The sequence below is a fragment of the Melopsittacus undulatus genome, chromosome 2 (assembly GCF_012275295.1).
Source record: "Melopsittacus undulatus isolate bMelUnd1 chromosome 2, bMelUnd1.mat.Z, whole genome shotgun sequence".
NCBI lineage: Eukaryota > Metazoa > Chordata > Aves > Psittaciformes > Psittaculidae > Melopsittacus > Melopsittacus undulatus.
Window position 1 is genome coordinate 76,682,680 of NC_047528.1, and position 22,966 is coordinate 76,705,645.

A 22,966-nucleotide genomic window follows, 5' to 3' on the forward strand; every position below is an offset into this window, starting at 1 on the left:
TTCTGGTCACTTTGTTCCTTACACTTAATCTACCTGTAATTAATGGAAATACATCCACTGCAAAGTGAAGAATCACCAAAACCTATACGGCATTTCACTTTGCAGTTAACTACAACATGAAATATATATCAGTACTTGGTTGGCATTTCACTTTGCAGTGAACTGCAATATCCTCTGTTCAGAAATTACATTATGGGGTTTTGTTTTGAAGTTCACTCATCCTCAGATCCATGTGTTCTCAACATGTAAGCAATAAAAAGAGCTTGCCCCTGCACAGGCTCCATTATTACCAAATTTATGCCCATTTCAGATCTCTGTGTTCTATTGACAGTATAATTAGACATCTGCTATGCATCAGTCCAAACTATGGAAGGAGGCAAGGTATTTCCATATGGTATGGCAATATGGTATTTCCATACCATCCTATTGGCATTGTATGGAAAGCAGCCGATAGCTGGAGCTACATAGAATGAAGCTGGAATGCATCACATCAGCAACTAATCTCAGCTGCAGAATCATGAGAATTAAGTCTCAAGATCAATTTTAAATCTGTTTCTCAAACAGCTGCTCAAAAGTCCCTGCTTTCAATATCCTTATTAAGAAATAGGCAACTGTAAAATTGGTACTCCTTGAATATTTTGTTTGTTTTAGCTGGAAATCCAGATCAATGTCCTTTAGAAATGAAGTATTTGACACAGTTTCAGAGGAGCTATTTTCATTCTGTTTCAACATATAATTGATAAAAAAGTCCTTTTCTAAAAATGCAAGCAATTTAAATAATTGTTATAGTAATACTATTCTGTGCAAAGGCAAGAGCCAAGCTAAGTGCATTTCTTCCTCAATGCAAATTAAAGATAAACATAATTACATTTAGTATAGGCTGTGGCTGTTTAAAATAAATGCTGCACTCACGTGACTAGACCTGGGATAATGGTTTTATTAGGATCTGGATCTACAAAAATCACAACCAAGATGACAGAATGGATCTGGGTTTTATAAAACCCCTCAGCTGAGTCTCTCACACGGGGTTCAATTCATTCACCTTTAGACATCTTCATCTTCAGCTGCTTACAATCAATAGAGAGAAACAGGCGCTTATACAATAGGTATAATGCTTCTGACCCATTTAAACATTATTTTGAGCTATCTGACTCCTTTAATGTGCATATTCACTTAGCAAGTACAGAAAGAGACTTAGGTGACTAGCTCTGAAGTGTCTTCACTGTAAACACCTAACATTAATATGACAATGTAACTGCCTTAACCTCTAAGTACTGCTGTTGCTGAAAGGAATTCCTTTAAATCTTTTTCTGTAGTTTTCTGCAAGAGCATAAAGGCCCCAGGTCTTAGCTGCCTTGACCATCCCCACTTAGGCCTCCACAGATGGGCCCAAGAGCCTTGGCTCCTAATCCTTGCCTGAGCCATGTTGCAGGCATGCCTGTACCCAGCTCTGGAGTTCTGTATTCACTTGTTGACAAGCCTTCCTGGATTGACCTCAGACCTATCTCATCGCTTTGCACTTCTGCACTGGACAGTCTGTAAGATATGGTGACTGCCACTGGTGCCAGTTCACCTTCCTTCTTTGGGGACTGTGGTTCTGACTCCTGATGGTGAGGACACTACCCCTGCCAGCACACCTTCCACCCCAGTTCCTGGTTTGCCTTATCTTGTAGAGCAGCCCCTCTCTTGCAGCTCTCTTAACAGTCTTCAAATCACAAGATATCCTTTATTTTCTCTGAAACATCTGGATTTGGACAACAATAAAAATATGATGCTGTGCCGGATGTGTTCTTGATTGGGGACAATGTACAGGTGACATAAGAGACAGCCCTGCCCATACCTTCTTTGTCCCTCATACACCAGAGAACATGTCTCACAGGCTGCTTCCTTTTCTGTTTATAGGTGCTTGCCCAAACCCCTCTACACAGTTGATTTAGGAGGCACTTCGACCATTTTAGTGCAGTAAGTACTATATGGGCAAATCTTCCCAAGTGTCTTTGTGCACCACACCTCTGGGCACTTTTGTTCCTTGCCTCTGAATGCAACTCAAAATCTTTTATTAATCATTTATTTAATTTAATCTTTCATTAATAACCTTCCCAGAACTTAACAGACTACTCTGTGATTAGATGGCATGGATTGGTGCCTATTGGCACATTAGCACGTTCACTAATGACATGCAAAAATTTCTTTTGGCAGTAGACAGCTGCCCACACTTTCTCACCTAGAAACATCTCACACTTCCTGCATTTCCTCCCATCTACTGGACATTTGTGTTTAAATTAATTATCTTTAGCTTGTTATCCTCCAAATAAACATCTGATTTCATTATTTTCAGCACAAGTGTCCGAATTCCCTATATATTTTTATGTTATTTCTTTGTTCTGAATAGTGCTTTCAGATCTTACCGAAATGATATTTGTAAATATCATTAATGCACTGTGGCCTACTCTTGTAGGCCATTAATAAAGATGTGTGTTAAGGTGAGAGAAGAAATAAAGCCTGCTGATGCTTAATTTGTGTGTGTGGGGGGGAAATGGCAATATGGTTTTATTGTACAACAGAGGTTTTGCAATCCATACAACATTGTTCCCAAGGATAAGCCAGTTTTTATTACTTTTTTAAAATCAAACCGTAAGATATTACGTGCAGAGTTCTCCTCTTTGTTCACTAGTTTTCTATTAAAACCTTTTGTCTTATCTTAAAAAGCAGTGTATTTGTGGGTACTGTACATTTTCTGAGAGTCTCTTGTGGTTCTCCTCTGTTCTTTAAAATGAAACATGTAAACTGGCAGCCTCTCATCCTCCTCAGCTCCACTTTAAATGGCGATTTCAGTATTTCCATGGAAATATTTGGAAAGGTCATGACTTAAAACCATTCACAAGGAAATGAAGTGTATGGCTTTGTCTGATGGTTAGACACTCATGCCAGAAAGCACAAGAAGCTGAAACAACGAAGGCAACTCAGATGCCTAACCACCAATTCAGGTAACTAAGTAGTAACTCATCACTGAGTTACTTTGACCTTTTGCTCAGTTCTTGACTGTCTCTGTATACACCAAAGCTTCTGGGAACTAAGTTTAAGCGAGAGGATGCATTTCAATCTCAAAGTAGGTATGCTTGTTCCTATGTGTAAGCATTGTCTCCTTAGACTGTTTACCAGACTAAGCCTCACAATTATTCATTTATTATTGTTCACGTTATTAATTTAGGGTATTCTCCTGGGAGGTGTGATGCATCTTTAAATTTACAGTTTACTTTGCTTAGAAGCTAGGCCTTCTGTCCAGGTGTCAGATGTTCTAAAACTGCATTCTAATTATGGGGCTGTTAAATGTTCTGGGGTAATGCTTTCCTGTTAAGGAACCTCATTATAAAACATGTACTTCCTTTTGTCTCAGAACTCTACCATTAACTCTCTTTTTAGTATTTTTAATAGCTTAGTTTATCTAATCTGCTCAACTTGCTGGTCTCCACAAATTCTTTCAGGTAACATCTTGGATCTAGTTAACAGCATGACTACAACTCATGTAGGCAGTGCTGGATGAGGTGTGCAGAAAATCCCCTCTTAAGGGATTTTTGCTATGACATGCCTTAGCTTTACTGCTCAATGAAATCACTAGCATTCTGGGATTTAAAGGTTTAAATTGGAAATTCTTTCCACTTAGCAGGTGGATATGTTAATATGAGTGGATGTGCTATAATTACCACTGAGATTCCCTCCTGAACAGTCCTCCCTGAAAAATACTCCTTTGTTACACTCAAAATATTTTTCTATTCCAATGCTCTTTCTGAAAACAGAGTGGTTTGCTTGGATGCTGTGTAACTAGGTAAATGGCAAAAATTGTATTTTATATATCAAGTCTGGGAGTACTACATTTTGTCTTTCCTAAATGTTTAAGTACTAGTTGGAGTTTATTGTATGAATGTGAAGAAAAAGATTGGTATATACTTTTTACTGATTAACTGAAATAAGCCTAACTGCAGCCCATTCAGTAAGTGCTGAAACTTAAAGTCAGGGTTAGAAAATATATCTGCTATAATGCTAAGGGATTTAAACTTAAATTAAAACACATACAGATTACCCATTTTAAAAAAGTAATTTTTCTTTATATCAGAGAGAAAAATAGGTATACTTATGGGAGGAAGCAATAAGAGGAAGGATATTGGGACCTGGGAAACAAGATGAACTGTGAGGCAGAGAGTGCTCACATCAGGAAGACTGAAAATCACTGAGCTTGAAGACTCACTCATGCCAAGCACCACAAAAATTTTAACTGTGTAATGCACTGGCATAAATTTTAAAAGGTAGATAATGAGCACTAATACCAACGACAGGATAAGTTAATAGGAGTATATCAATCAAGCTGCAGTTTCCAGATTGTTAAGAACTTCTGTATGTATGTACACCACTGCACAATTGGCCAGAAGTGCATTTATGAAAGGCAACTCACAGCCATAAGGATCAGAGTACCAAAATAGATTGATCTGGTCTGGCTTGGCCAGAACAAAATTTCTATTTCTCACTTAAGAAAATAACCTAATTTTAATAAAAAGGAAGCTCAAAAACCACCAAAAATACAAAAACCCAGAAAGACACTCCTACAAAACTACTAAGTTTGGTGCCTTGTGTGGAGGAAAAGGCAGCAAGTCAGCACTGGATCTGTTCTGTCTTATTAAGTCCTTGTGATTTTCTTCTTTAATTTTTGTTTTCCATTTTTGTAACTGTACCCTAGACTTCCCTCTGACCTCTTTATTATTCTTGTTGTAATGAAATTATAACTGTTATTGATATCACTGAAATAAACAAGAATGAGTTAACACTTGCTGAAAACTATTGCTACATTCAATAAACCAAAAACTTTGTGTCCAAGGGAACTGGGCCAAATAATTTTAGTCTGGCTGCACCATTCAGTTTTGATCTAGATCCAAACCCTTCTGTAAGTCTAACAGTATTCCAACCACTTTGTTTCAGGCCTGTCTCTGCTAGATAGTATTAATTATTTAGCTACTGAAAAATAAAATCAGTGTTTTCTTTTTCTGGTACTATCATCATTCAAATACAACTAGATAAGAATTTCATTTCATTACTTGATCCTCCGACAAATACCTTTCCCTGTGAAACTGCTGTTACTGAAAGTTAACACAGGAGGCCACTAATTTCACATGACTTTGTTAAAAGTTTTTTTTTTTTCTTTCTGGTTATAATGTATGGATCCGTCTTTATCCCTAATAGTCTCTGAAAATGAGTAAGTCAGGAACTGTGCTTACTGCTTAGAGTCTCTTTTTTAGCAGGGTTTACAGCAGACATGCACAGAAAAAAGTAAATCAATACATTAAAAACTCCTTTTCCTTTCACAGACTCTTAAATCGAAGGACAGGGTAGTAATGTGACTTCGAACTTCAGGCAAGTAAGAAAGATTACCTTGGAGACAATTTGCATCCACGTTGCAGGTAGGCACTGAGTGTCCCAGTTGCTGCTAGCAACAGTCCAAGGTATGGAGGTGAAGGTTTCATAGGTCTTGAGGAAAATTCTGGGTGGAACTGAACTCCTACAAAATATGGGTGATCTACAAGACAGATGTCAAAAACAATCTAAGATGTAGGAAGAAAATAGTAAAACAACTGTTATTGAAGATTTCACAGAATTCAAGAAGTCAAATCAACGTGTGAATTTAAGGGTGAGGCAGCAGGATACCTTTACTTTTTCCACAAAAAGCAACTGACAACAGACAGAAGTTTAGTAAGACAAATTAAGGAAAAAACATGCTGTGATTCGACCCTAACATGCACAATGATGTAATTAAAAGCTGAATAATAAACCTGTACTGACATGGGGGGGGGGGAGGGGGGAAGGAGAAGCAACCATGAAGTCTCCATTTATCATGTTATTTTCCTAGTAGTTTGGTTTCCAATATATATTTATGCATATATATTCAAAACATACATCCATATATATCTGAGGGAAAAAATAAAACAGTTCCTAAAGGACCAAGCACCACCATATAGCCACTATTTACACACTAAGAGATGGATATGAAAGCAACATACAGAGAAAACTGTGGGAAACAAGCTTCAAGTAATTAGGCCTGGAATCCATCTCCTGGGACATTAAGTCCAGTCTCCTGTTATTGAATGCAGTTATATCATGTAGTCTCAAACACACAGGGTCAAGGTTCTGCCATAACACCCCCTAGTTTTTGTTTTGCTCCTACTAGAAAACTCTGACAATACTCTTTCCTTTTGCTTTGAAACCTTTTCCTAATTCACAGGGCATCTTTGTTACTGCCAGTTTATATATACTGCTATTAATTCTTATGGCACTGCTCTTTCCTGCTGCTTGGCCTGTGTGATTAAGGATGACTATCACTATCATTCAACTCTGCCTGCTAAGATAAACAAGCCATGCTGCTTCATCTCTCTTAAACCTTCAGCGCTGTTTCCAAATCAAATCAATTCTTTTAACTACTGCTTCTGCTTCCCTTTTGTCTTCTTCAAAAGGGAAGGAAGGAAAAATGTTTTCACTGTCTTCCTTGATGTGCACTTGCTCCTTCTCTGAATATTGTTTTAGTGGAAATAACATTAACCACTTCTACTGCCAGGACACTGAATGAAATCAACCACAGATCTCTTCTGGTTCAACAATTCCCAAAATAATCCCATTCAAGGAATTCTTGTGCAGTACGTAATAAGTCATAAGAAAAAAGCTTTTTCTTCTATGAAGATAATATGATCTAGTATACTGCTCTTCTCTCTGCTGCTATGCCTTACAGAGAACCTGGATCCTAAATTTATTTCATAACTTCTTTCTATCTACCATGCAATTTAGCTCTTTAAAGGTGCAAAAGAAGACAATGACAAAGTACCAAATATTTCCTGTGGGAATATTTTGCTTAAAAGCTTTGCCTAAGCTATCTGGTGTACTGTTATTTCTGTTTCTGCTTCAAATCACCCTCCTCCACATGATCATTGTCATTTTTTAGTAATCAGAGTCTCCTTGCAGCCCTTTGTGAAATAATTCCAGGTTTTGGTGGTGCCTTTATTCTTTTCACAATAACATGCAATTTAAAAATCCTGCCTGGTTTATTTCACAGTGCTTTCTATGGACATTCTTTCAGACACAGCAGGCAAAATAGCTCCCCAACACCAGCATGTGTAACAAACATAATATATAGAATCATAGAATAGATAGGATTAGAAAGGACCTCAAGATCATCTAGTTCCAACCCCCCTGCCATGGGCAGGGACACCTCACACTAGCAAAACCCACCATGACAATTAGTATCTTATGAAATTGCATGTATCCTTTGCTCTCAGATTACTCCCTGTGGGGCAGTTGTTTGACATTATTTGTAGGTGTCTGTATTCAAACCCTGGTTCAAAATTACAGTGCTGTTCTTCAACATACCATGGAGTTCATAAAATGAATCTTCAGGAGCATCGTATCACAAATAGCACTCCACGGGTTCATAATGTATTCTAATGATAAATTCATGCTTTCATGCATGGAGTTTATCTTAATCAACGGCAATTAGAGAACATGTAAGAAAAATTGTACCTTCATCTTCAACTGGCTGATAGTCATTTAGCCAACAGTGACTTAAAAGCAAGGAGTTGACCAAAGAATCAAGCAAAATTAAAGGGATTGTTTCTAAGAGCTATGCTGTGTTGCATACACCAAACATATGCAGTGTAGTTCCATTTTATTTCAGAACTTTTTAGAAAAGACATCAGCTCTTCATTGGTAAAGCAGCCTGAATCTATGAGATTTCCACAGTATCAAACCCTCATCTGAATCACCTCTGTGAAAGAAAGGAACTTGCTTTTTATTTGATTTTCATACTTTTTTTTCTATAATTCTAAACAGAAAGTAACTGAGAGAGACACAAATTAATTGGAAGGCATCTTGAGAGGTCTCTAGCCTCACCTTCTGCTCAAAGCAGGTTCAAGTTTGAAGTTAAATCAGGTTGCTGATGGCTTTTTCTAGTCAAGTTTTGAAGGATACTACCAGAAAGGATGGAGATTTCACATCCTCTCTAAGTAATTTATTCCAGCAATGGTTTATACTTTGGCTGTACTGCAGGTATGTATATTTCATATACTGAAGTAAACTGAACATATATTAGTTATTGGGACCTAAGTAAGAATATTAGAGGGTGTTTAGGGAGCAGGTCAATGTCATAGTGAAGATGGCTTTTATCTTTGAAATGCCAAGGTGATCATGAAAGATCTCTGATAACTGGAAAAAGGCAGTCACCATATTCTTCTTCAAGACAAAAAGAAAGATGGAGGGAACTACAGGACAGTCAACCTTACCTCTGTTTATGGCAAGATTATGAAACAAACCCTCCTCCAGGGCATTTCCAGACACATGAAGGACAGGAAGACAACCGGGCACAACAACCTTAGGAACAATCAGTGTTTGGATTAAGGGAGAGCAGTAGCCTTCCTTTATCCGAACTTCACAATGCAATGATTTTGATATGGTTTCCTGGCATCCAATTTGGGAGCTGTGGACTATGGGTAGACTGCAAAGTGTGGTAAAAAATGGCTGGACTACTGGGTTCAAAGACTAGTGGTGAGTGGTTTGAAATCCAACAAACAGCATACTTGGAGATACTCAAAACTTGACTGATACAGCTCTCAACCTGATCCCTATTTAAAGGTAGTCCTGTGCTGAAGCAGAGGGCTACACTAGCTGACCTACATCACTCTATGATTCTACTAAGCCAAATCCCACTGAGCTAGAATTAGGATCTTTTGGAAAAGGAGCATGTCTCTCCCTGATAATGAAATACATGCACAATCCTTGACAAGAGTAAGATGCCTCCTAACAACCTCTGAATCTTCACCCACTGCAACACACAGGTGGAGTCAGCAGTACTTCCCAACATGATCTTGGCTGTTATGACAGATAAATATGATTCCTATATGCATTTAAGAACTGAAAAATTGATAGTTTACATGGTTTTAATAGATTTAGACAGTACTACAGACAAGTAAGACACTCACTCTCCAGTTCAATAATTTCCATCCTGTTCCCCTCTGTATCATGGCCAACACATTTCAAACCTTTCTCTTCAAAGCAGTGAGTCAGCTCTGGGTTCACCTGAAATATTCAAAGTAGTCGTAATTGTAATTCTATTTATTTCTAGATTTAACAAACAGTAGAGGTTATTTGTAATGTTTTCAGTATGCATACAAGAATAAAAATGATTGAGAAAAGAGCTGAGAACTTTTGCTTTCTTGTTTTAACAACTCTCAGGTATAAATTTGTAAAAGTGGGCATGCTTATTTAATAAGAGGTGAATTAGTAATTTTAAAACACACTACATAATACTAAAAAAAAATTAAAGCCAGGGTCTCTTCTGCCTGCTGTCCCCTTGATTCTGAGCAGCTTGCATCTCTCATTTTTTAAATGGCCCACTGGCATAAAGGCTGACCTCCTTTCTGAACACTGCATTTCAGTGGTTATGACACAAGCTGTGGTTCAGCTCCTCCTTCAAACTGAAGAGTTCTGCAGTGAGCTGTTTCATTTCCTTGGTGATGTTCTAACCACTCAGTTACTATTCAAACTCTGAGCACCTTTACCACAGTCACATTCTCCTCCAAGCTTTTTAAGGAAACTGAACATGGTCTGAATCAGTTCTTAGCATGCATACATCTCATAGCTCAGGCCCCTCTGTAGATACTGGTGGAGTCAGGTCCCTTCTGAACTATCTCAGAAATAACTCCAGGAGTCCAGCTCTCACCTATTTCCTTGAATGACAGTACCTTGAATATACAGAGATGTTCTCAAACAGAGCAGTGGACCTATACAAAAGGCATACAGAGTTGGATGGTAGGAAGCAAGTGATCTGTATTAGCCTCCAAGTTGTAGATGCCTTAAGTCCACCTACAATTGATGCCTGAAGTCTACCCATATATGAAAGAATGTGCACTACTTGAACATAACCTAAGCTGCTAAGTGAGCCAAGTCAGCCAAGGATCAATGCATTTAAGGATTATAAGTCTTTAGCTTTCAAATACTTCACAGAAAGTCAAGTAATCTCTGACATCACTCTCCACTACCATTTTGTTAAAACACTACAACTTCTCTACCACAGAAACAGTACACTAATTATGCCTCTCTATACATCACTTGCAAGAACACCTCTGCAATACCATACCTAGTTTCAGGTCCCTCAGTACAAGAAAGACTGACAAAATGTTGCAAGTCCTTAGAAGACCCAACCAGGATGATTAGAGGGCTGGACCACATGCAGCATAGGAAGAGAGACTGGATGAGCTGGATTTGTTCACACTGGAGAAGAGAAGGCAGAGATTGGATCTTGTTGCTGACTTCAACTATTTAACGGAATAGTATAAAGAAGACTGAACCAGACTATTCTGAGAGATGCACAGCACAAGACCAAGAAATAAAAGGCAAACTGCCAAAGGAAATGTCCTATTAGATATAAAGGAAAAAGGGGATCATAATGAAGTGGTTAAACATTGGTACAGATTGCCAAAAGATCAACATCTTCATCTTCAGAGACATTCAAACTAGATGTCACAAAATCCTAAGCAGCCTGATCTAATTTTGAAGCTGGCTCAGCTCAAAACAGGAAGCTGGACCACAAGACTGAAGAGGTTCCTTTTGATCTAAATAATACTATTTATTACTACATTTTGGGTTATGTTTCTACATTGGCTTTAAGGAGAATCATGCTTACCAAGAGAAATGTAATTTGCTTGAGCTTTAACTTCTGAGTACAACCTACACTAGCAGTGCTTACCTCATATCGATGCCTGTGCCGCTCCTCCACAAACATTTCATCACCATAAAGTTTCCCTGAATATACAACAAAGGAGAAATTAATGCTAATGTGTTGCTTTAATAGTTATTAGAACACTTTAATGTAATTTTAAAATGTCAAATTTAGAACAAAACAGGACACTCCAGTCCATGCTTTTCTGAGTAACAACTAGTTTCTTTTCATTTATGTTACCCAAGTTTTTTCAGTATTCATGTTCAACATTCCTTAACCAGAAATAGCCTGGGCAGACTAGAGTCTAAAGGTCACACTTAAACTAATTTAAATTGTAAAGCCTAAAATAAAGTAATTTGGAATGAACAAGCAACATAAAATCCCTTCAGGGTTTTACAACAGTTGTACACAATAGGTGTAGCAAAGGAAGCCTTTTAGTAGCATCTGTTCCATTTTAATAGATTATGCATGCCAACTGGCATAATACCTCCAATGACAGAGAATATTGTTTTTCTCTCTTTTCCTGATCTCATTACCCAAAGGACTCTTGCAGTTCATTGAGCCTAATCTGGAACACTCTACATTCCAGAGAAACAAGGAGTAAGTTAGAAGCATGCAGTAAACCAGAATGTAATCGTATCTCTCACTTACAGCCATGGCTCAAACTTTGCTCTCAATTTATTTTAGTGTCATTAGGACTACTGTCTCACTTAATGGTTTGTACAGGATCTAGACTGCCAAGATCTCAAAAATTGTGGAGTGATACTACTGCAATTTTACAAAAATGCAAATATGCATAAATTTTAAGGAACTGCCTTTTCAAATTGAACTATTTCCATTCAAGTTGTAAAGCATCAAAAACAGGAATAATATTTCCTGAGTAAATTACCAGAGCTTTCTATGAGTCTTTCATAAAGTGAGGACTACGGCAGTGAGGCCAGGTGACATTTAAAGCTGAGGTACACTGGCAATTCTAGAGAATGACAAGCAATATTTAGGTCTGTCAAGAGCATAATGCATAGGAGACAGGGGTACCAAAAAAGCTTCAGGAGTAGAACAAGCAGTCTTTGTTCACACATCCTATCAACTCATAAAGAAAACAAAATGTTCTGATCTTCTCTAAAAAATAATGACTTAAACTATCTGCTTTTCAGTTAACTCAACAGATTCCTCACTGTTTATCTAACTGATCTTTTCACTGAGACTTCTAGATGTCTCTCATTTTTTTCTTTACATTCCAATCCTGGGTAAATGTATATGGGAACAGGATCAGAAAGAATGAGCTCAGGAAAGCTGTCACCCAAATGCTTGCTTGAGGTTGTAGTAGTGTAACAAAATGGGCTTTGGCATTTTTGCTTTGCTATGTTACAGAGTTCCTATTCAAAAGGCAAGTTGTAAGAGCAGAAATGTAACTTACTTAAAATGGAATTCTGTGTTTTGAAAACAGTCTTCCTCTTCCCCAGTCTCATCGTTCCACCTATATCTCCAGGATTGTGTTCTGGCATGTCAATAACCTGTAGAGAAAAACTGTATAAACACTGTTTCGTCCAACACAACACAGAAAAAAAAACAATAACTGCATAACAGGTTGCACAGATATATAAATGGCAACATTATTAATTTTTCCTCCAAGCATTCCCAATTATGACTACTCTTTGGTTTCCCTAAAGCCTTGTTCTAAGTATTGGGAGTGTAATAGACTGAGAGTATTAGCTAACTGGTATGAAACTTTTTAATCATAGAATCATAGAATCAATTAGGTTGGAAAAGACCTTTAAGATCATCAAGTCCAACCATTCCCCCAGCACGGCCAAGGCCACCACTAAGCCATGTCACTGAGGGCCTTGTCTACACAGTCTATGAACACTTCCAGGGACGGACACTGCAGCCCTGCCTTGGGCAGCCTGTTCCAACACCTGAGCACCCTCTGGGGAAGGAATTGTTCCTAATCTCCAGTCCAAACCTCCTCTGGTACAGCTTGAAGCCGTTACCTCTTGTCCTATCACTTGCTACTTGGGATGTAATGTTATGATCAACAAAAGCAATTTATTATTAATTCCTTAATTTAACTTTTGGGCTAGAAAAAAATATTTTTTTTTTTACAAAAATCCAAACCCAGATACCAAAACATTAGCAATAGGATAATTCTACCAAAAGCTATTCTTTGTTTCTATAACTACATACATTTTTTTAGAACTGATAATTTCATAGATGAAAAAATCCTCCAAGTAATAAAGACAGCATCTCTGAAAAAGCAAGTCCCTGAACCACACAGTGATAGAGGCTGAAAGATTATCCTGGGTAAACATTTCTGTACACCAGTCCCTTTTCTATACTGTTCTTTATACAGAATGTTCCTTCTTACGCTAAGAAGCAGAAACAGCTGTTGTATGAAGACAGAAGAAGTCCTCTTTTTTGGGAAGTGTGGAGGAGTGAAAAGGCATGGAAAAGGAGTGGAAAGAAGGCACTCGTAACAACACTATAATCTAATGTTGTAAAAGCAGAGTACTAAAAGAGGTAACTCCAACATTTCACGTTATATAAGTCACTGCTTTATCACTGGGAGAAATGGAAAAACATTCCCCCTTAGTTTCACCTTTACTAAAGGGTTTCTCAGATTGCCTCAGAATACATAAAATACTTTGCCTTGTATGTAGAATATGCTATTTCACATAAAATATGAAGAATATACAAATACTGGGTTTGAGGACTGAAATGGATGAGTCAAATGGATGCTATGTGGGTCAAGTGGAATCCAGGATGGTGGGATTCAGAGAATAAGAGAAACTAACGTTTAATGAAAGAAGCATGTTTAGTTTCGCTTAGTTTGAAAAATCCTGATGCGTCTCACAATCATGCGAGAAGGCAGGCTTAAAGGAAGTTTGCCTCAGAGAAGTAAAACGGTTTAAAAGTGCAGAAACACATAGGCAGAAACAATGACCAATGTATTCACACACAGTCACTGAGGAATGTAATTGACAAAGATGCTAAAAATATAAATATTCATACATATGGGTAATATGGAATTGGATTTTTATCAACCTTAGTTTGTCCTCTGGGAGTAATGAAAACAATTTCTGATGATACACCTCATAAAGTGAAGTTACTCAATTTAGAAGGGATGGAGGAAAGTGCTTGGCCTTTGGCCTTGTGCCAATGCATTTCAGCTGTGCAATTATCTCTGTATAACCTTATACCTTCAAACTGTTACTTATAAGCTATATACTCATTACAAAATGTCACAAACAGGTGTTGTGATCAAACTAGTGGGATATTACAAATACCTTAATTACCTTTCAAATCATGAAGGTGAGGACTGTACAGAAAAAAAAAATAAATCACTGAAACCTTATTACTTCAAAAATACCCAGGTGTTTGAGGTGTCATCCTCCACCCCCCCCCCCCCCCAAAAAAAAAAAAGATTTTGCTATTTTAATCTTTCAGAATTTTCTGTACTAAGATATTCTATCAAAACTTTGAGCACAATGCCACAAATAAAAGGAAGCATGGGGATACAATAGGTGGGATGGCAACTTCCTGAAAGACATTGCTCAGCTCTTAAAACACCTGGCTCCAAATGAAGTGGACCAGTCTATGCAGTGTATAACAGATTTCACTAATTTATTGTGCTTAAATGTGTCCTCTAGGAAGACTCAAAATCATCAGTTAACAAATATATGGTCTCCAGATCAATTAAAGAATGTATCAGTTCAAACAGGTTACGGACACACGCTCAGCTCTTCCTTCTTTCAGCAGGCAAAGAACAAACACTGATACTCACGACTCCCACTAAAGCTCTAGATTGGAATCCTGGAATCTAGACTGGAACCTGGAATGAAGCCACACTATGAAAGTACAGCTTCATCCACTCTCCTGAGGACTTCTGCCACCCTCTCTCAGAACCCAACATGGGGCTGTAAGTCCAACAAAAATTTCACTGGAGAAATGGACTCTCAGGGAAGAGTCAGGCAATTTTCCCCAACTAATCTTTGTCTTCAAAGAGGCCCGTTTCTGTGACTCAACAGTTACATTAGCGTGGTCAGGAGCACATATTTGAAAGACAATCCAGTCCTTAAAACCTTCCCTAACATCTGCTAAGTCATAACTGAGATGTCTTTTAAGAAACATCACATGACACAACTATATTTCTACCAGTGGTAGATATTCTGCCAATATGACAGCAATATTGAGTTTTGATATCAAGCAGCTTACTGCATGTGTTCATATTTTGTTATTAATATGTTCATTATAAACCAGCTCTCCATCTTCCCCAAGATTTTTATGTTTATGATAGTAAGAACGCTTCAAATATTTTTTCATAGTCAGGTGAGGAAAGGAGCTACTTATGAGGTAATACCTCCAAGTTATTCTGACTCTGGATCTTCCTTTTTGATATGCTCTGTGACTCTGATCAACTTTAGCAACTATCACAGCACATCCCTCATTGTTTATATATTACACGACTTTCTCTGTAACAAAGTTTGTCCAAGAAGCCTTTGAAAGTGAAGTGACACCAGTGCCCTATACCCCAAGGATAGTAATAAGCATCAGAAAAGCAACTCAGTATGGAAAATAATGGAAAATTTTGCCATATTTATCAGAATTCATTTGATCAGATAAAAGATGAACCTTCAAGTGGTGGTTATTTCAAAAAACTGTGCAACTGAATAGATTCGTCAAAGAGCTTATGCCTCCTGCCACAGAATAAATCAGCTCTCACTATGCAATAGTTCTTTGAAATACTGGAAACAGCATAGAACAAGAGGTACCACAAGCAACAAAAAGGCATCAGCAGTGAGGATGCAAAAAGAGATAAGGCGTTTCTTACGCAAATCTCTGAGAACTGCCAGCACTGCAGGGATTTTACAGAGACCACATATTACACTTAGCAGACAGTCAACATGAAATAAATAAGCACTCTGACATAACACAAAACACATCCTAGATATAAACCAGCCTGATTAGTATTAAATCATTCTACTGATGAATAGTGACTTTAACTACTGATTTTCTTTCAGAAATCTATTTCTTGAGTTGCTTCATTGCTGTCAGGACACCTATAAAAATTAATGACAAAACCTCTCAAGCCCAGACACTCAATGTTGAGCAACCAAGCCCCTGAAAATACACTACCTATCATTTTAGCAATCACTGCCGGACCATTAAATTTTGTCTTTGCTTTGCCTTACAGCCTGCAATTCATTTTGAAAAATACTTCTACTATGGATACTGGGGCTGGAAGGGGGATGTTGGGGGTGTCTGTCTGGGTTTTGTCTGGGAATGATGGGTGAGGAAAGGTGGGGAGGGAGAGGAACATTATGCAATTTGAACAAGTCACTGGGAAGTCAGCTTTGGAAGCAGATTTTTAGGGGTTTTGCTTTTTCACTCTGCCCTCATCTGCCAAGGAAATGATTTGTCACTGCTGAAATAAATTGCTACACATGTTAAGTGCTGATCAAAGCATCAGAAGAAGCACTGACCCTAAAGATTAATTGAACACTGGTAATTGAACACTGGAAAGAGGCTCTAAGACACTCAGCACACAAGAGGTGTGCAGAGGGAAAGCAAACGGGAGCAGGGAATACAGTGACAGGTACTGATGAATATTAATGCATGCAGAACACAGCCATAAAAAAAAACAAAACAAAACACAAACTGACAAAGACTCAAACCAGACTAGAGGAACCCATTCTTTTATTGCCTCTTCCGTTCAGGATTTGTCAGTACTGGCTAGATACAACCTCATCTGTTTCATTCACAAGTTCATCAACAGACACACCTAGCGACCTACAAATGGAATGTTTATACTAACATTTTAGAAACAATAGTACAATCATTTTAATGAAAAGAATTGACAGATGCAATACTAAGTACGGTACTGACAGCTTCCGACTTGGCAAGTAAAGCAAAAATACATTCTTTCCCTGTTCATTCAAAACCAAGGTTTAAATCTTTTCAGTTACTGAAAGAAGGTGAAAGGATCACGTATCTGCCAGAATCCCCTATTTCCTTATTTCCCAAAGATATCCTAGTTCCAAGCAAATCCCATCATTGCCTACCTATCTAAAGCACTCAGCCCCCGAGGATGGAACCAATTGCCATAAAGCCACTTGCAGATTTCAGACTACTCAGCGCTCTATTACTCTGACTGAAGTAATGTTTGTTTTCAAAAACATTACCACCACCATATATAAGATCAAACCAGAAATCCTCTATAGCTGACTCGTGCAGCTATACAGTGATGTGAGCAATCAGCTTGAAAAATCCTGTTCTCTACTCTCTTCACTAAATGACATCACAGTATCCAAATATTCCAACAAATATCAGCTTAAATTTCTTAAACTCTTAAAATCCCATAGCCTGTTACTGTCAAACATTTTCCAGTATGGAAATCATCTTTTCCAAAGATTTGTTATTTCCTGTTTTAGAATTAAGTAACTGTCCTTCAGCATTTATTTAATTAAAGCCTAAAAAATCTCTAAGAAGGATTGTGCCTGAATAAGCAGAAATTCTGGTGCAGAATGTTTTGTCACATTTTCTTGACAAAATGTCACAAAGGGTGTAACTTCTTTTTCAAACAATGCTTGCTTACTCATAAGCAAAGTGCAGTGAACAGAAAAAGTTAATGGAGATGTTGATATGCAAAGCCTATATAGATCTTGCTTAACAAATTTTAGAATTCATTCTAGTTATTCCAACCATATGTCCCAGAGTCAGCTTAAACAATCAAAAATGTTCAAACTGTCAGTGTTAGCAAAAGGAACCAGGTCAAGCAGTGCTGGCTATAGAAATACACTGGAGAGTGCCATTCACGCAACTCCATCCAAGGAGTGCAGGATTTGTCAGACTTGAATAACTAAAGAAAAGTGGAAAGCTGTTCTCAGGCTTTGGACCAGTCCAGCTCATACTACAATTAATCACCAAATACTCAGTAATTTAATTTCAGAAAGATAAGCACATCTATAGCCAGCAGAAATCCTTCCCTTCCTACCACATACACCTACTAAAAAATCAGAACTCTGTCAATGCCTTTGAGACTTCCCCAACTGAAATTAACAGTATGTGAAATTTAGCCTTTCTAATTCACTTAAATCCACATGTGTACATCAGAAGGAGGAAAGCATGAAGGAAGTCTGTATCTCTGAGCATTCCAAAGCAGAGGGAAGAACCTAGAGAGGGAGGCAGAGCCTTGTGCTCTCTTCATCAAACACCCCAGAAATAAAGCCAAGACACAGATAACAGATAATCAAACACGGCCTGAGATTGTTTAAACAGTAGATGTTTGATGTTTTCTGACTCAGGTAATTATATCCTACAGGTAACTGCCATGGAAGGGATGCAGAAACTAAGTGGTTTAGTTTAGAAAGGGCATGGGCAGCAAGTAGAAAATCACAGATTTCCCTATTTTCATTTATATACTAGCTGGAGGTACTTTTTAATTGGAATGTCCTTTTGTGGTGGTGTAAAACTTCCCAGATAACTTTAGAGCTAAGAAAAAAATCCCTGGAAAGGTCCTGGATCAGTTTAAAGATTTCTTTTGAGTAATCTCTTTCAAATCAGAACAGCAAGCCACAGCCATTTATTTGTAATTATTTTTGTAAGCCCTCCTCCTTTTCAGGCCTGCCAAATCAGGTGCAGAGGCACATTTGCCACGAATCTATTAAATTGTGTGTGCACATCCTAAAGAATAACAGTTGTTGCAATGGAAATAAAATACATCTGTAGACTATTTCTTTTATATACTGGAGATGGAAAAGCATCCTATCAAAAGGATAGCTATTTGAATAGAGAAAAAAAAAAAGGTAATGGTACAATACTATACTTCGAAAAAGAATCTGGAAGTTTTCAAGTAAGTACTCACAAAGTAGTTTAACTTCTGTTTTAAGAAAAATTGTTTTATTGTCGGTGATTCAGTCAAATAAATCATTTTTACATTGCCTGACAACGCATGCTTGACTGAGATGAACAACTTCATGCAGTTTAATTATTTCACCAACTAGCTTTAGCTACTGTACATTTGACTAACAGATCATTAAATAGAAGTTTTAAACTGAAGGAAAAAATATACCATCACGTTTCTTGATACGGCCACAAGAAAATGCCTTATTTAGAATCTAGACTAGTTGAATGAAACCAGAATAAAGGACACTAGATCCATGAGGATTTCTGTGCTACAGATACGTCGAAAGCAGCCCAGTTTCACAATTAGGCATTATACTTCACATCATACCCAAAGATCAGTGGCAGACCATAAGCTTTAATGATTGGTTGACCATATATCTAAAGGGACACCAGAATTTAAACCCTGATTCTCTACTAGTTGAGCTAAAATAGTATCTCTGATAGGTGAGCATTTTATTAAAATCAGCTGAATAGGAGGAAAAAGAAAGTATCTTGAAATGTTCTGAAGGCACTGCAGTGCAAACACGTTAAACTTCTACAAGGTATTTTGCAGGTTGTATATCTTTGCAAAAAAAAAATCCCACTAAAGCTGTAGAGAATTGCAGAGAGCTGTGAAAGTAAATGTTACTCTACTCCCAGTGCCAGAATTTTGGGCCAATCTAATTCCTTTAACAAGCAGCTTAGCTGAGTCCATTCTACAAAACCATACAAAAAGACCAGCTTATGCCAACCACGGTAGCCTTTAATTGAAGCAATCCGTTCTGATGAGGGAGTATATTTTCTTTTCAACTCTACTTCTACGTTTCAGCTGTCACTTTGTAGAAATGAAGATAGATGAATGAAGAAATGCTGATAATGAAGGGTATCATACTAACACAATACTAATTCACAGTATAGTCATGTTTCTTCCTCCCTTATACCCCCTTGTTTTCTTTGTTTTCATTTTTACATTTTGAAACAGCATTTCATAAGAGATCACACCCAGGAACAACACTGCACAACCTAAAGTAATTGTTTCTGGAAGGTAAGCAGGATCACTTTTACTGTTTAAACAGAGATATATATCTACTACGTAGGTATCTTGGAAAACTTTATATGCAGTTTTGTATTTCCTCCTTCTTGCTTCCTCTTTGTTTAACTCCTGTTTAAATGCCACACCAGTTCCCTCACCTCTACTACCTGGTAACGTTCTGCTCCCCGTAACAAAATGGAAGTACTTATCAAACTGAAGTTGGCCACCCCACGACTTAGTGGTTCTCCTACTTAATTTACTAAATTGAGTTATTCTAGTAAAGACAATCTTGTGGACTAATAGCAGAACAGAAATACTCTAACGGGGAATTTCTAAGAAAAAACCCCTGGCACAACCACTAATTTTAACTACTTCTATTTGTCTTCCATGGTATACCAAAGAGAATAAAAGTACCTTGGCCTGTCTGGTCATTCATGCCTGTAACTTCTCCTAAATTACAAAGAACAATCTGAAGATGCTGGATATCTCATTGGGTATACAGAATGGAAACCTCATCCTCTGAAAAGCTCTCCAGCAATGAATACTAAGATTTTCTTTGTCCCATGAAGTCAAGAGCTGTAGTGGAGATTATTTCCATGAGTCATTACCATCCTTTTCACTCATACATAGTAACATTTCTCATTCCAGTTGGAGAACTGGAAGAACTAAAGCAAGTGCTGGGTATCATCCAATGTAATCAATGCACTGAGTATTAATTTTAGGATTTCTGGAAAAAACCAAACAAACAAACAAAAAAACAAATCCACAAAACACAAACCAATAAATTATACTAAAAAAAAAAGAAAAAAAAAAAGACCAGAGCATAGGGAGATAATTGCAATGATACAAATTTAACCTGTTAGATTATCTTGCAGAAAAGTGCTTTGGCATTTTCATTACTGTCTATCGAACAACAGTACATTATCTTTTATGTTTCAGAAAATCAAAAGTAATAATACATATTAATATCATAGCAGAGATTAATTATCTTAATTATCACTGTCAGTCATTTCAGGGATGCTCTGAGTCACATGCTTTACAATACATTAAATAGTTTCTTGCTTCCAGTCAGGAAAGCTTCAGCTAGCCAAAGATCATCTTGCCTGGAAGAATCTTAATTCTGATAGAAGAGTTATGACTTACAATCGAAATAATTTGTATTTCAAGCAGGAACCACAATGTCTTCCTTCTGAGCAGGCTCCTTCTTTTCCTCACTTTGTTCTGCCTCCTCCAAAAGTCTGCTAAACATCACTGTCCAAATCATAACTTAATTCTGCACTCCTTGCGATCATCCTAGCACACTATCATCTTCAACATAAAATAACAAGACTTCTCCAGAATTTGCTTTCCTTAATTGTGTTTATGTAAGTATCAGGGTCAAGTTCAAACTGTGTTTAGAAGACAAGTGGCTTGCCCAGTTCCATCCGTGCGACGCTGTTCCCCCAGCAAGACACCAGTGAGCACCACCAGGATGCTTGCATTCAAATATGGGATCCAGAGTTAACGTGACAGTGCAGACAAATGTGTGCAATTCTCGTTTGCTAATGGACCATAAAACCAGAACTGCAAATCTACATACTCATTTTAAAGATAAATATGATACACGCTTTTTAGAAATATAAACAGATAGAGATACGTGGGAGGAAGTAAGAAGAGAGGAGAAGATGTGTGTGTGCATGTGGAGAATCATCAGAGAAAAGGCCAGAGGACGATAAATGAATCTTCAGATCATTTCTTATTTAGCAACGAGATGGTGAAAGCCTACAAGAAAATATTTTACCAATATCGTTTCAGAGAAAGTAGTTAAAGAGTAATGTCATCTTTATGCTGCCACAAATCAAGTATTTCATTAGCATGACATCAAATGAACACACCCAGCATAATTCAGACATCCTCTGTGAAAAGCGGGGGTGGCAAGGCACAGATCAATTCAACAGATAATGCAGTGATGCATTCAAATGATACAAATGTTTACCATGCAACCAGCAAAAGAAACTGCCACACAGCAAAAGTTCTAGGCTGGGTCACCGACCAGCAGAGTATCGCAGCTAGTTCTCATACAAAGCAACTCAGAACAGCTACAACCTCACTAAGTAATCAGTTATTTAACGGTACCCATAAAAAAATCATTATATCTTTCACCTGCACCTCTAATAGTTTGTTTCCAATGACAGAATAAAGAGTCACAAAACATGATAAAGAATACTTAGTTAAAATCTACAGCGAACAACTGTCAAGTCCATTGCAAATGGAGTTCTGTTGTTCAGTTTCTAACTTCACAGTACAGAATCTTATCATAGAATCATACAGAATCATAGAACAGTGAGGGTTGGAAAGGACCTTAAGATCATCTAGTTACAACACCCCTGCCATGGGCAGGGACACCTCACACTAAACCATATCACCCAAGGCTCTGTCCAACCTGGCCTTGAACACCACCAGGGATGAAGCATTCACAGCTTCCCTGGGTAACCCATTCCAGTGCCTCACCACCCTAACAGGAAAGAACTTCTTCCTTATATCCTCTAAATTTCCCCTGTTTAAGTTTTAACCCATTACCCCTTGTCCTATCACTACAGTCCCTGATGAAGAGTCCCTCCCCAGCATCCCTGTAGGCCCCCTTCAGATACTGGAAGGCTGCTTTGAGGTCTCCACGCAGCCTTCTCTTCTCCAGGCTGAACAGCCCCAACTTTCTCAGCCTGTCTTCATATGGGAGGTGCTCCAGTCCCCTGATCATCCTCGTGGCCTCCTCTGGACTTGTTCCAACATTTCCATGTCATTTTTATATTGAGGACACCAGAACTGTACACACTACACCACGAGGTTATATGAGAGCAGAGTTAGAGGGTCAGGATCACCTCCTTCGACCTGCTGGTGACACTCCTTTTGATGCAGCCCAGGATACGGTTGGCTTTCTGGGCTGTGAGAGCACACTGAAGCTGGTTCATGTTCATTTTCTCATCGTCCTTCTCTGCAGGGCTTCTCTGAATCTCTTTGCCCAACCTGTAGCTTCCTCACATGAAATCAAGGATGGAAGACAAATACAGAACTAAGAATACAGAAAACCTCATCTCATAAATAAGTCTTAATTTTGGGGGAACCTTTGTACTGATAGGGAGCCAGAACATTTGTTAAAAATAAAACTCTGGATAATTGCTTTTAATTTCCATTAAAATCACATAATTTAAAACTGTCATGGGTTCAGCCGTGGCAGTCATTTTTCTCCTTCTTGTAGCTGGTGCAGTGCTGTGTTTTGACTTCTGGGCTGGGAACAGTTGCTTGATAGCGAGCATGTTTTGAGGGTT

General features: G+C 37.9%; 1 protein-coding gene across 6 annotated transcripts in view; it reads right to left on the reverse strand.

The window, feature by feature from the left end:
* The window catches only part of CTPS2 (CTP synthase 2), a 67,543-nt gene that overhangs the window by 6,567 nt on the left and 38,010 nt on the right, over positions 1–22,966 (reverse strand). For all 6 annotated transcript variants that reach the window (XM_031051026.2, XM_034074317.1, XM_031051029.2 and 3 more), the window contains exons 14-17: positions 12,165–12,261; positions 10,775–10,830; positions 9,009–9,105; positions 5,422–5,566 (exon numbers count right to left, since the gene is read on the reverse strand). In XM_031051026.2, coding sequence (XP_030906886.1) covers positions 5,422–5,566; positions 9,009–9,105; positions 10,775–10,830; positions 12,165–12,261 — 395 coding nt within the window. The remainder of the gene's footprint in view (positions 1–5,421; positions 5,567–9,008; positions 9,106–10,774; positions 10,831–12,164; positions 12,262–22,966) is intronic.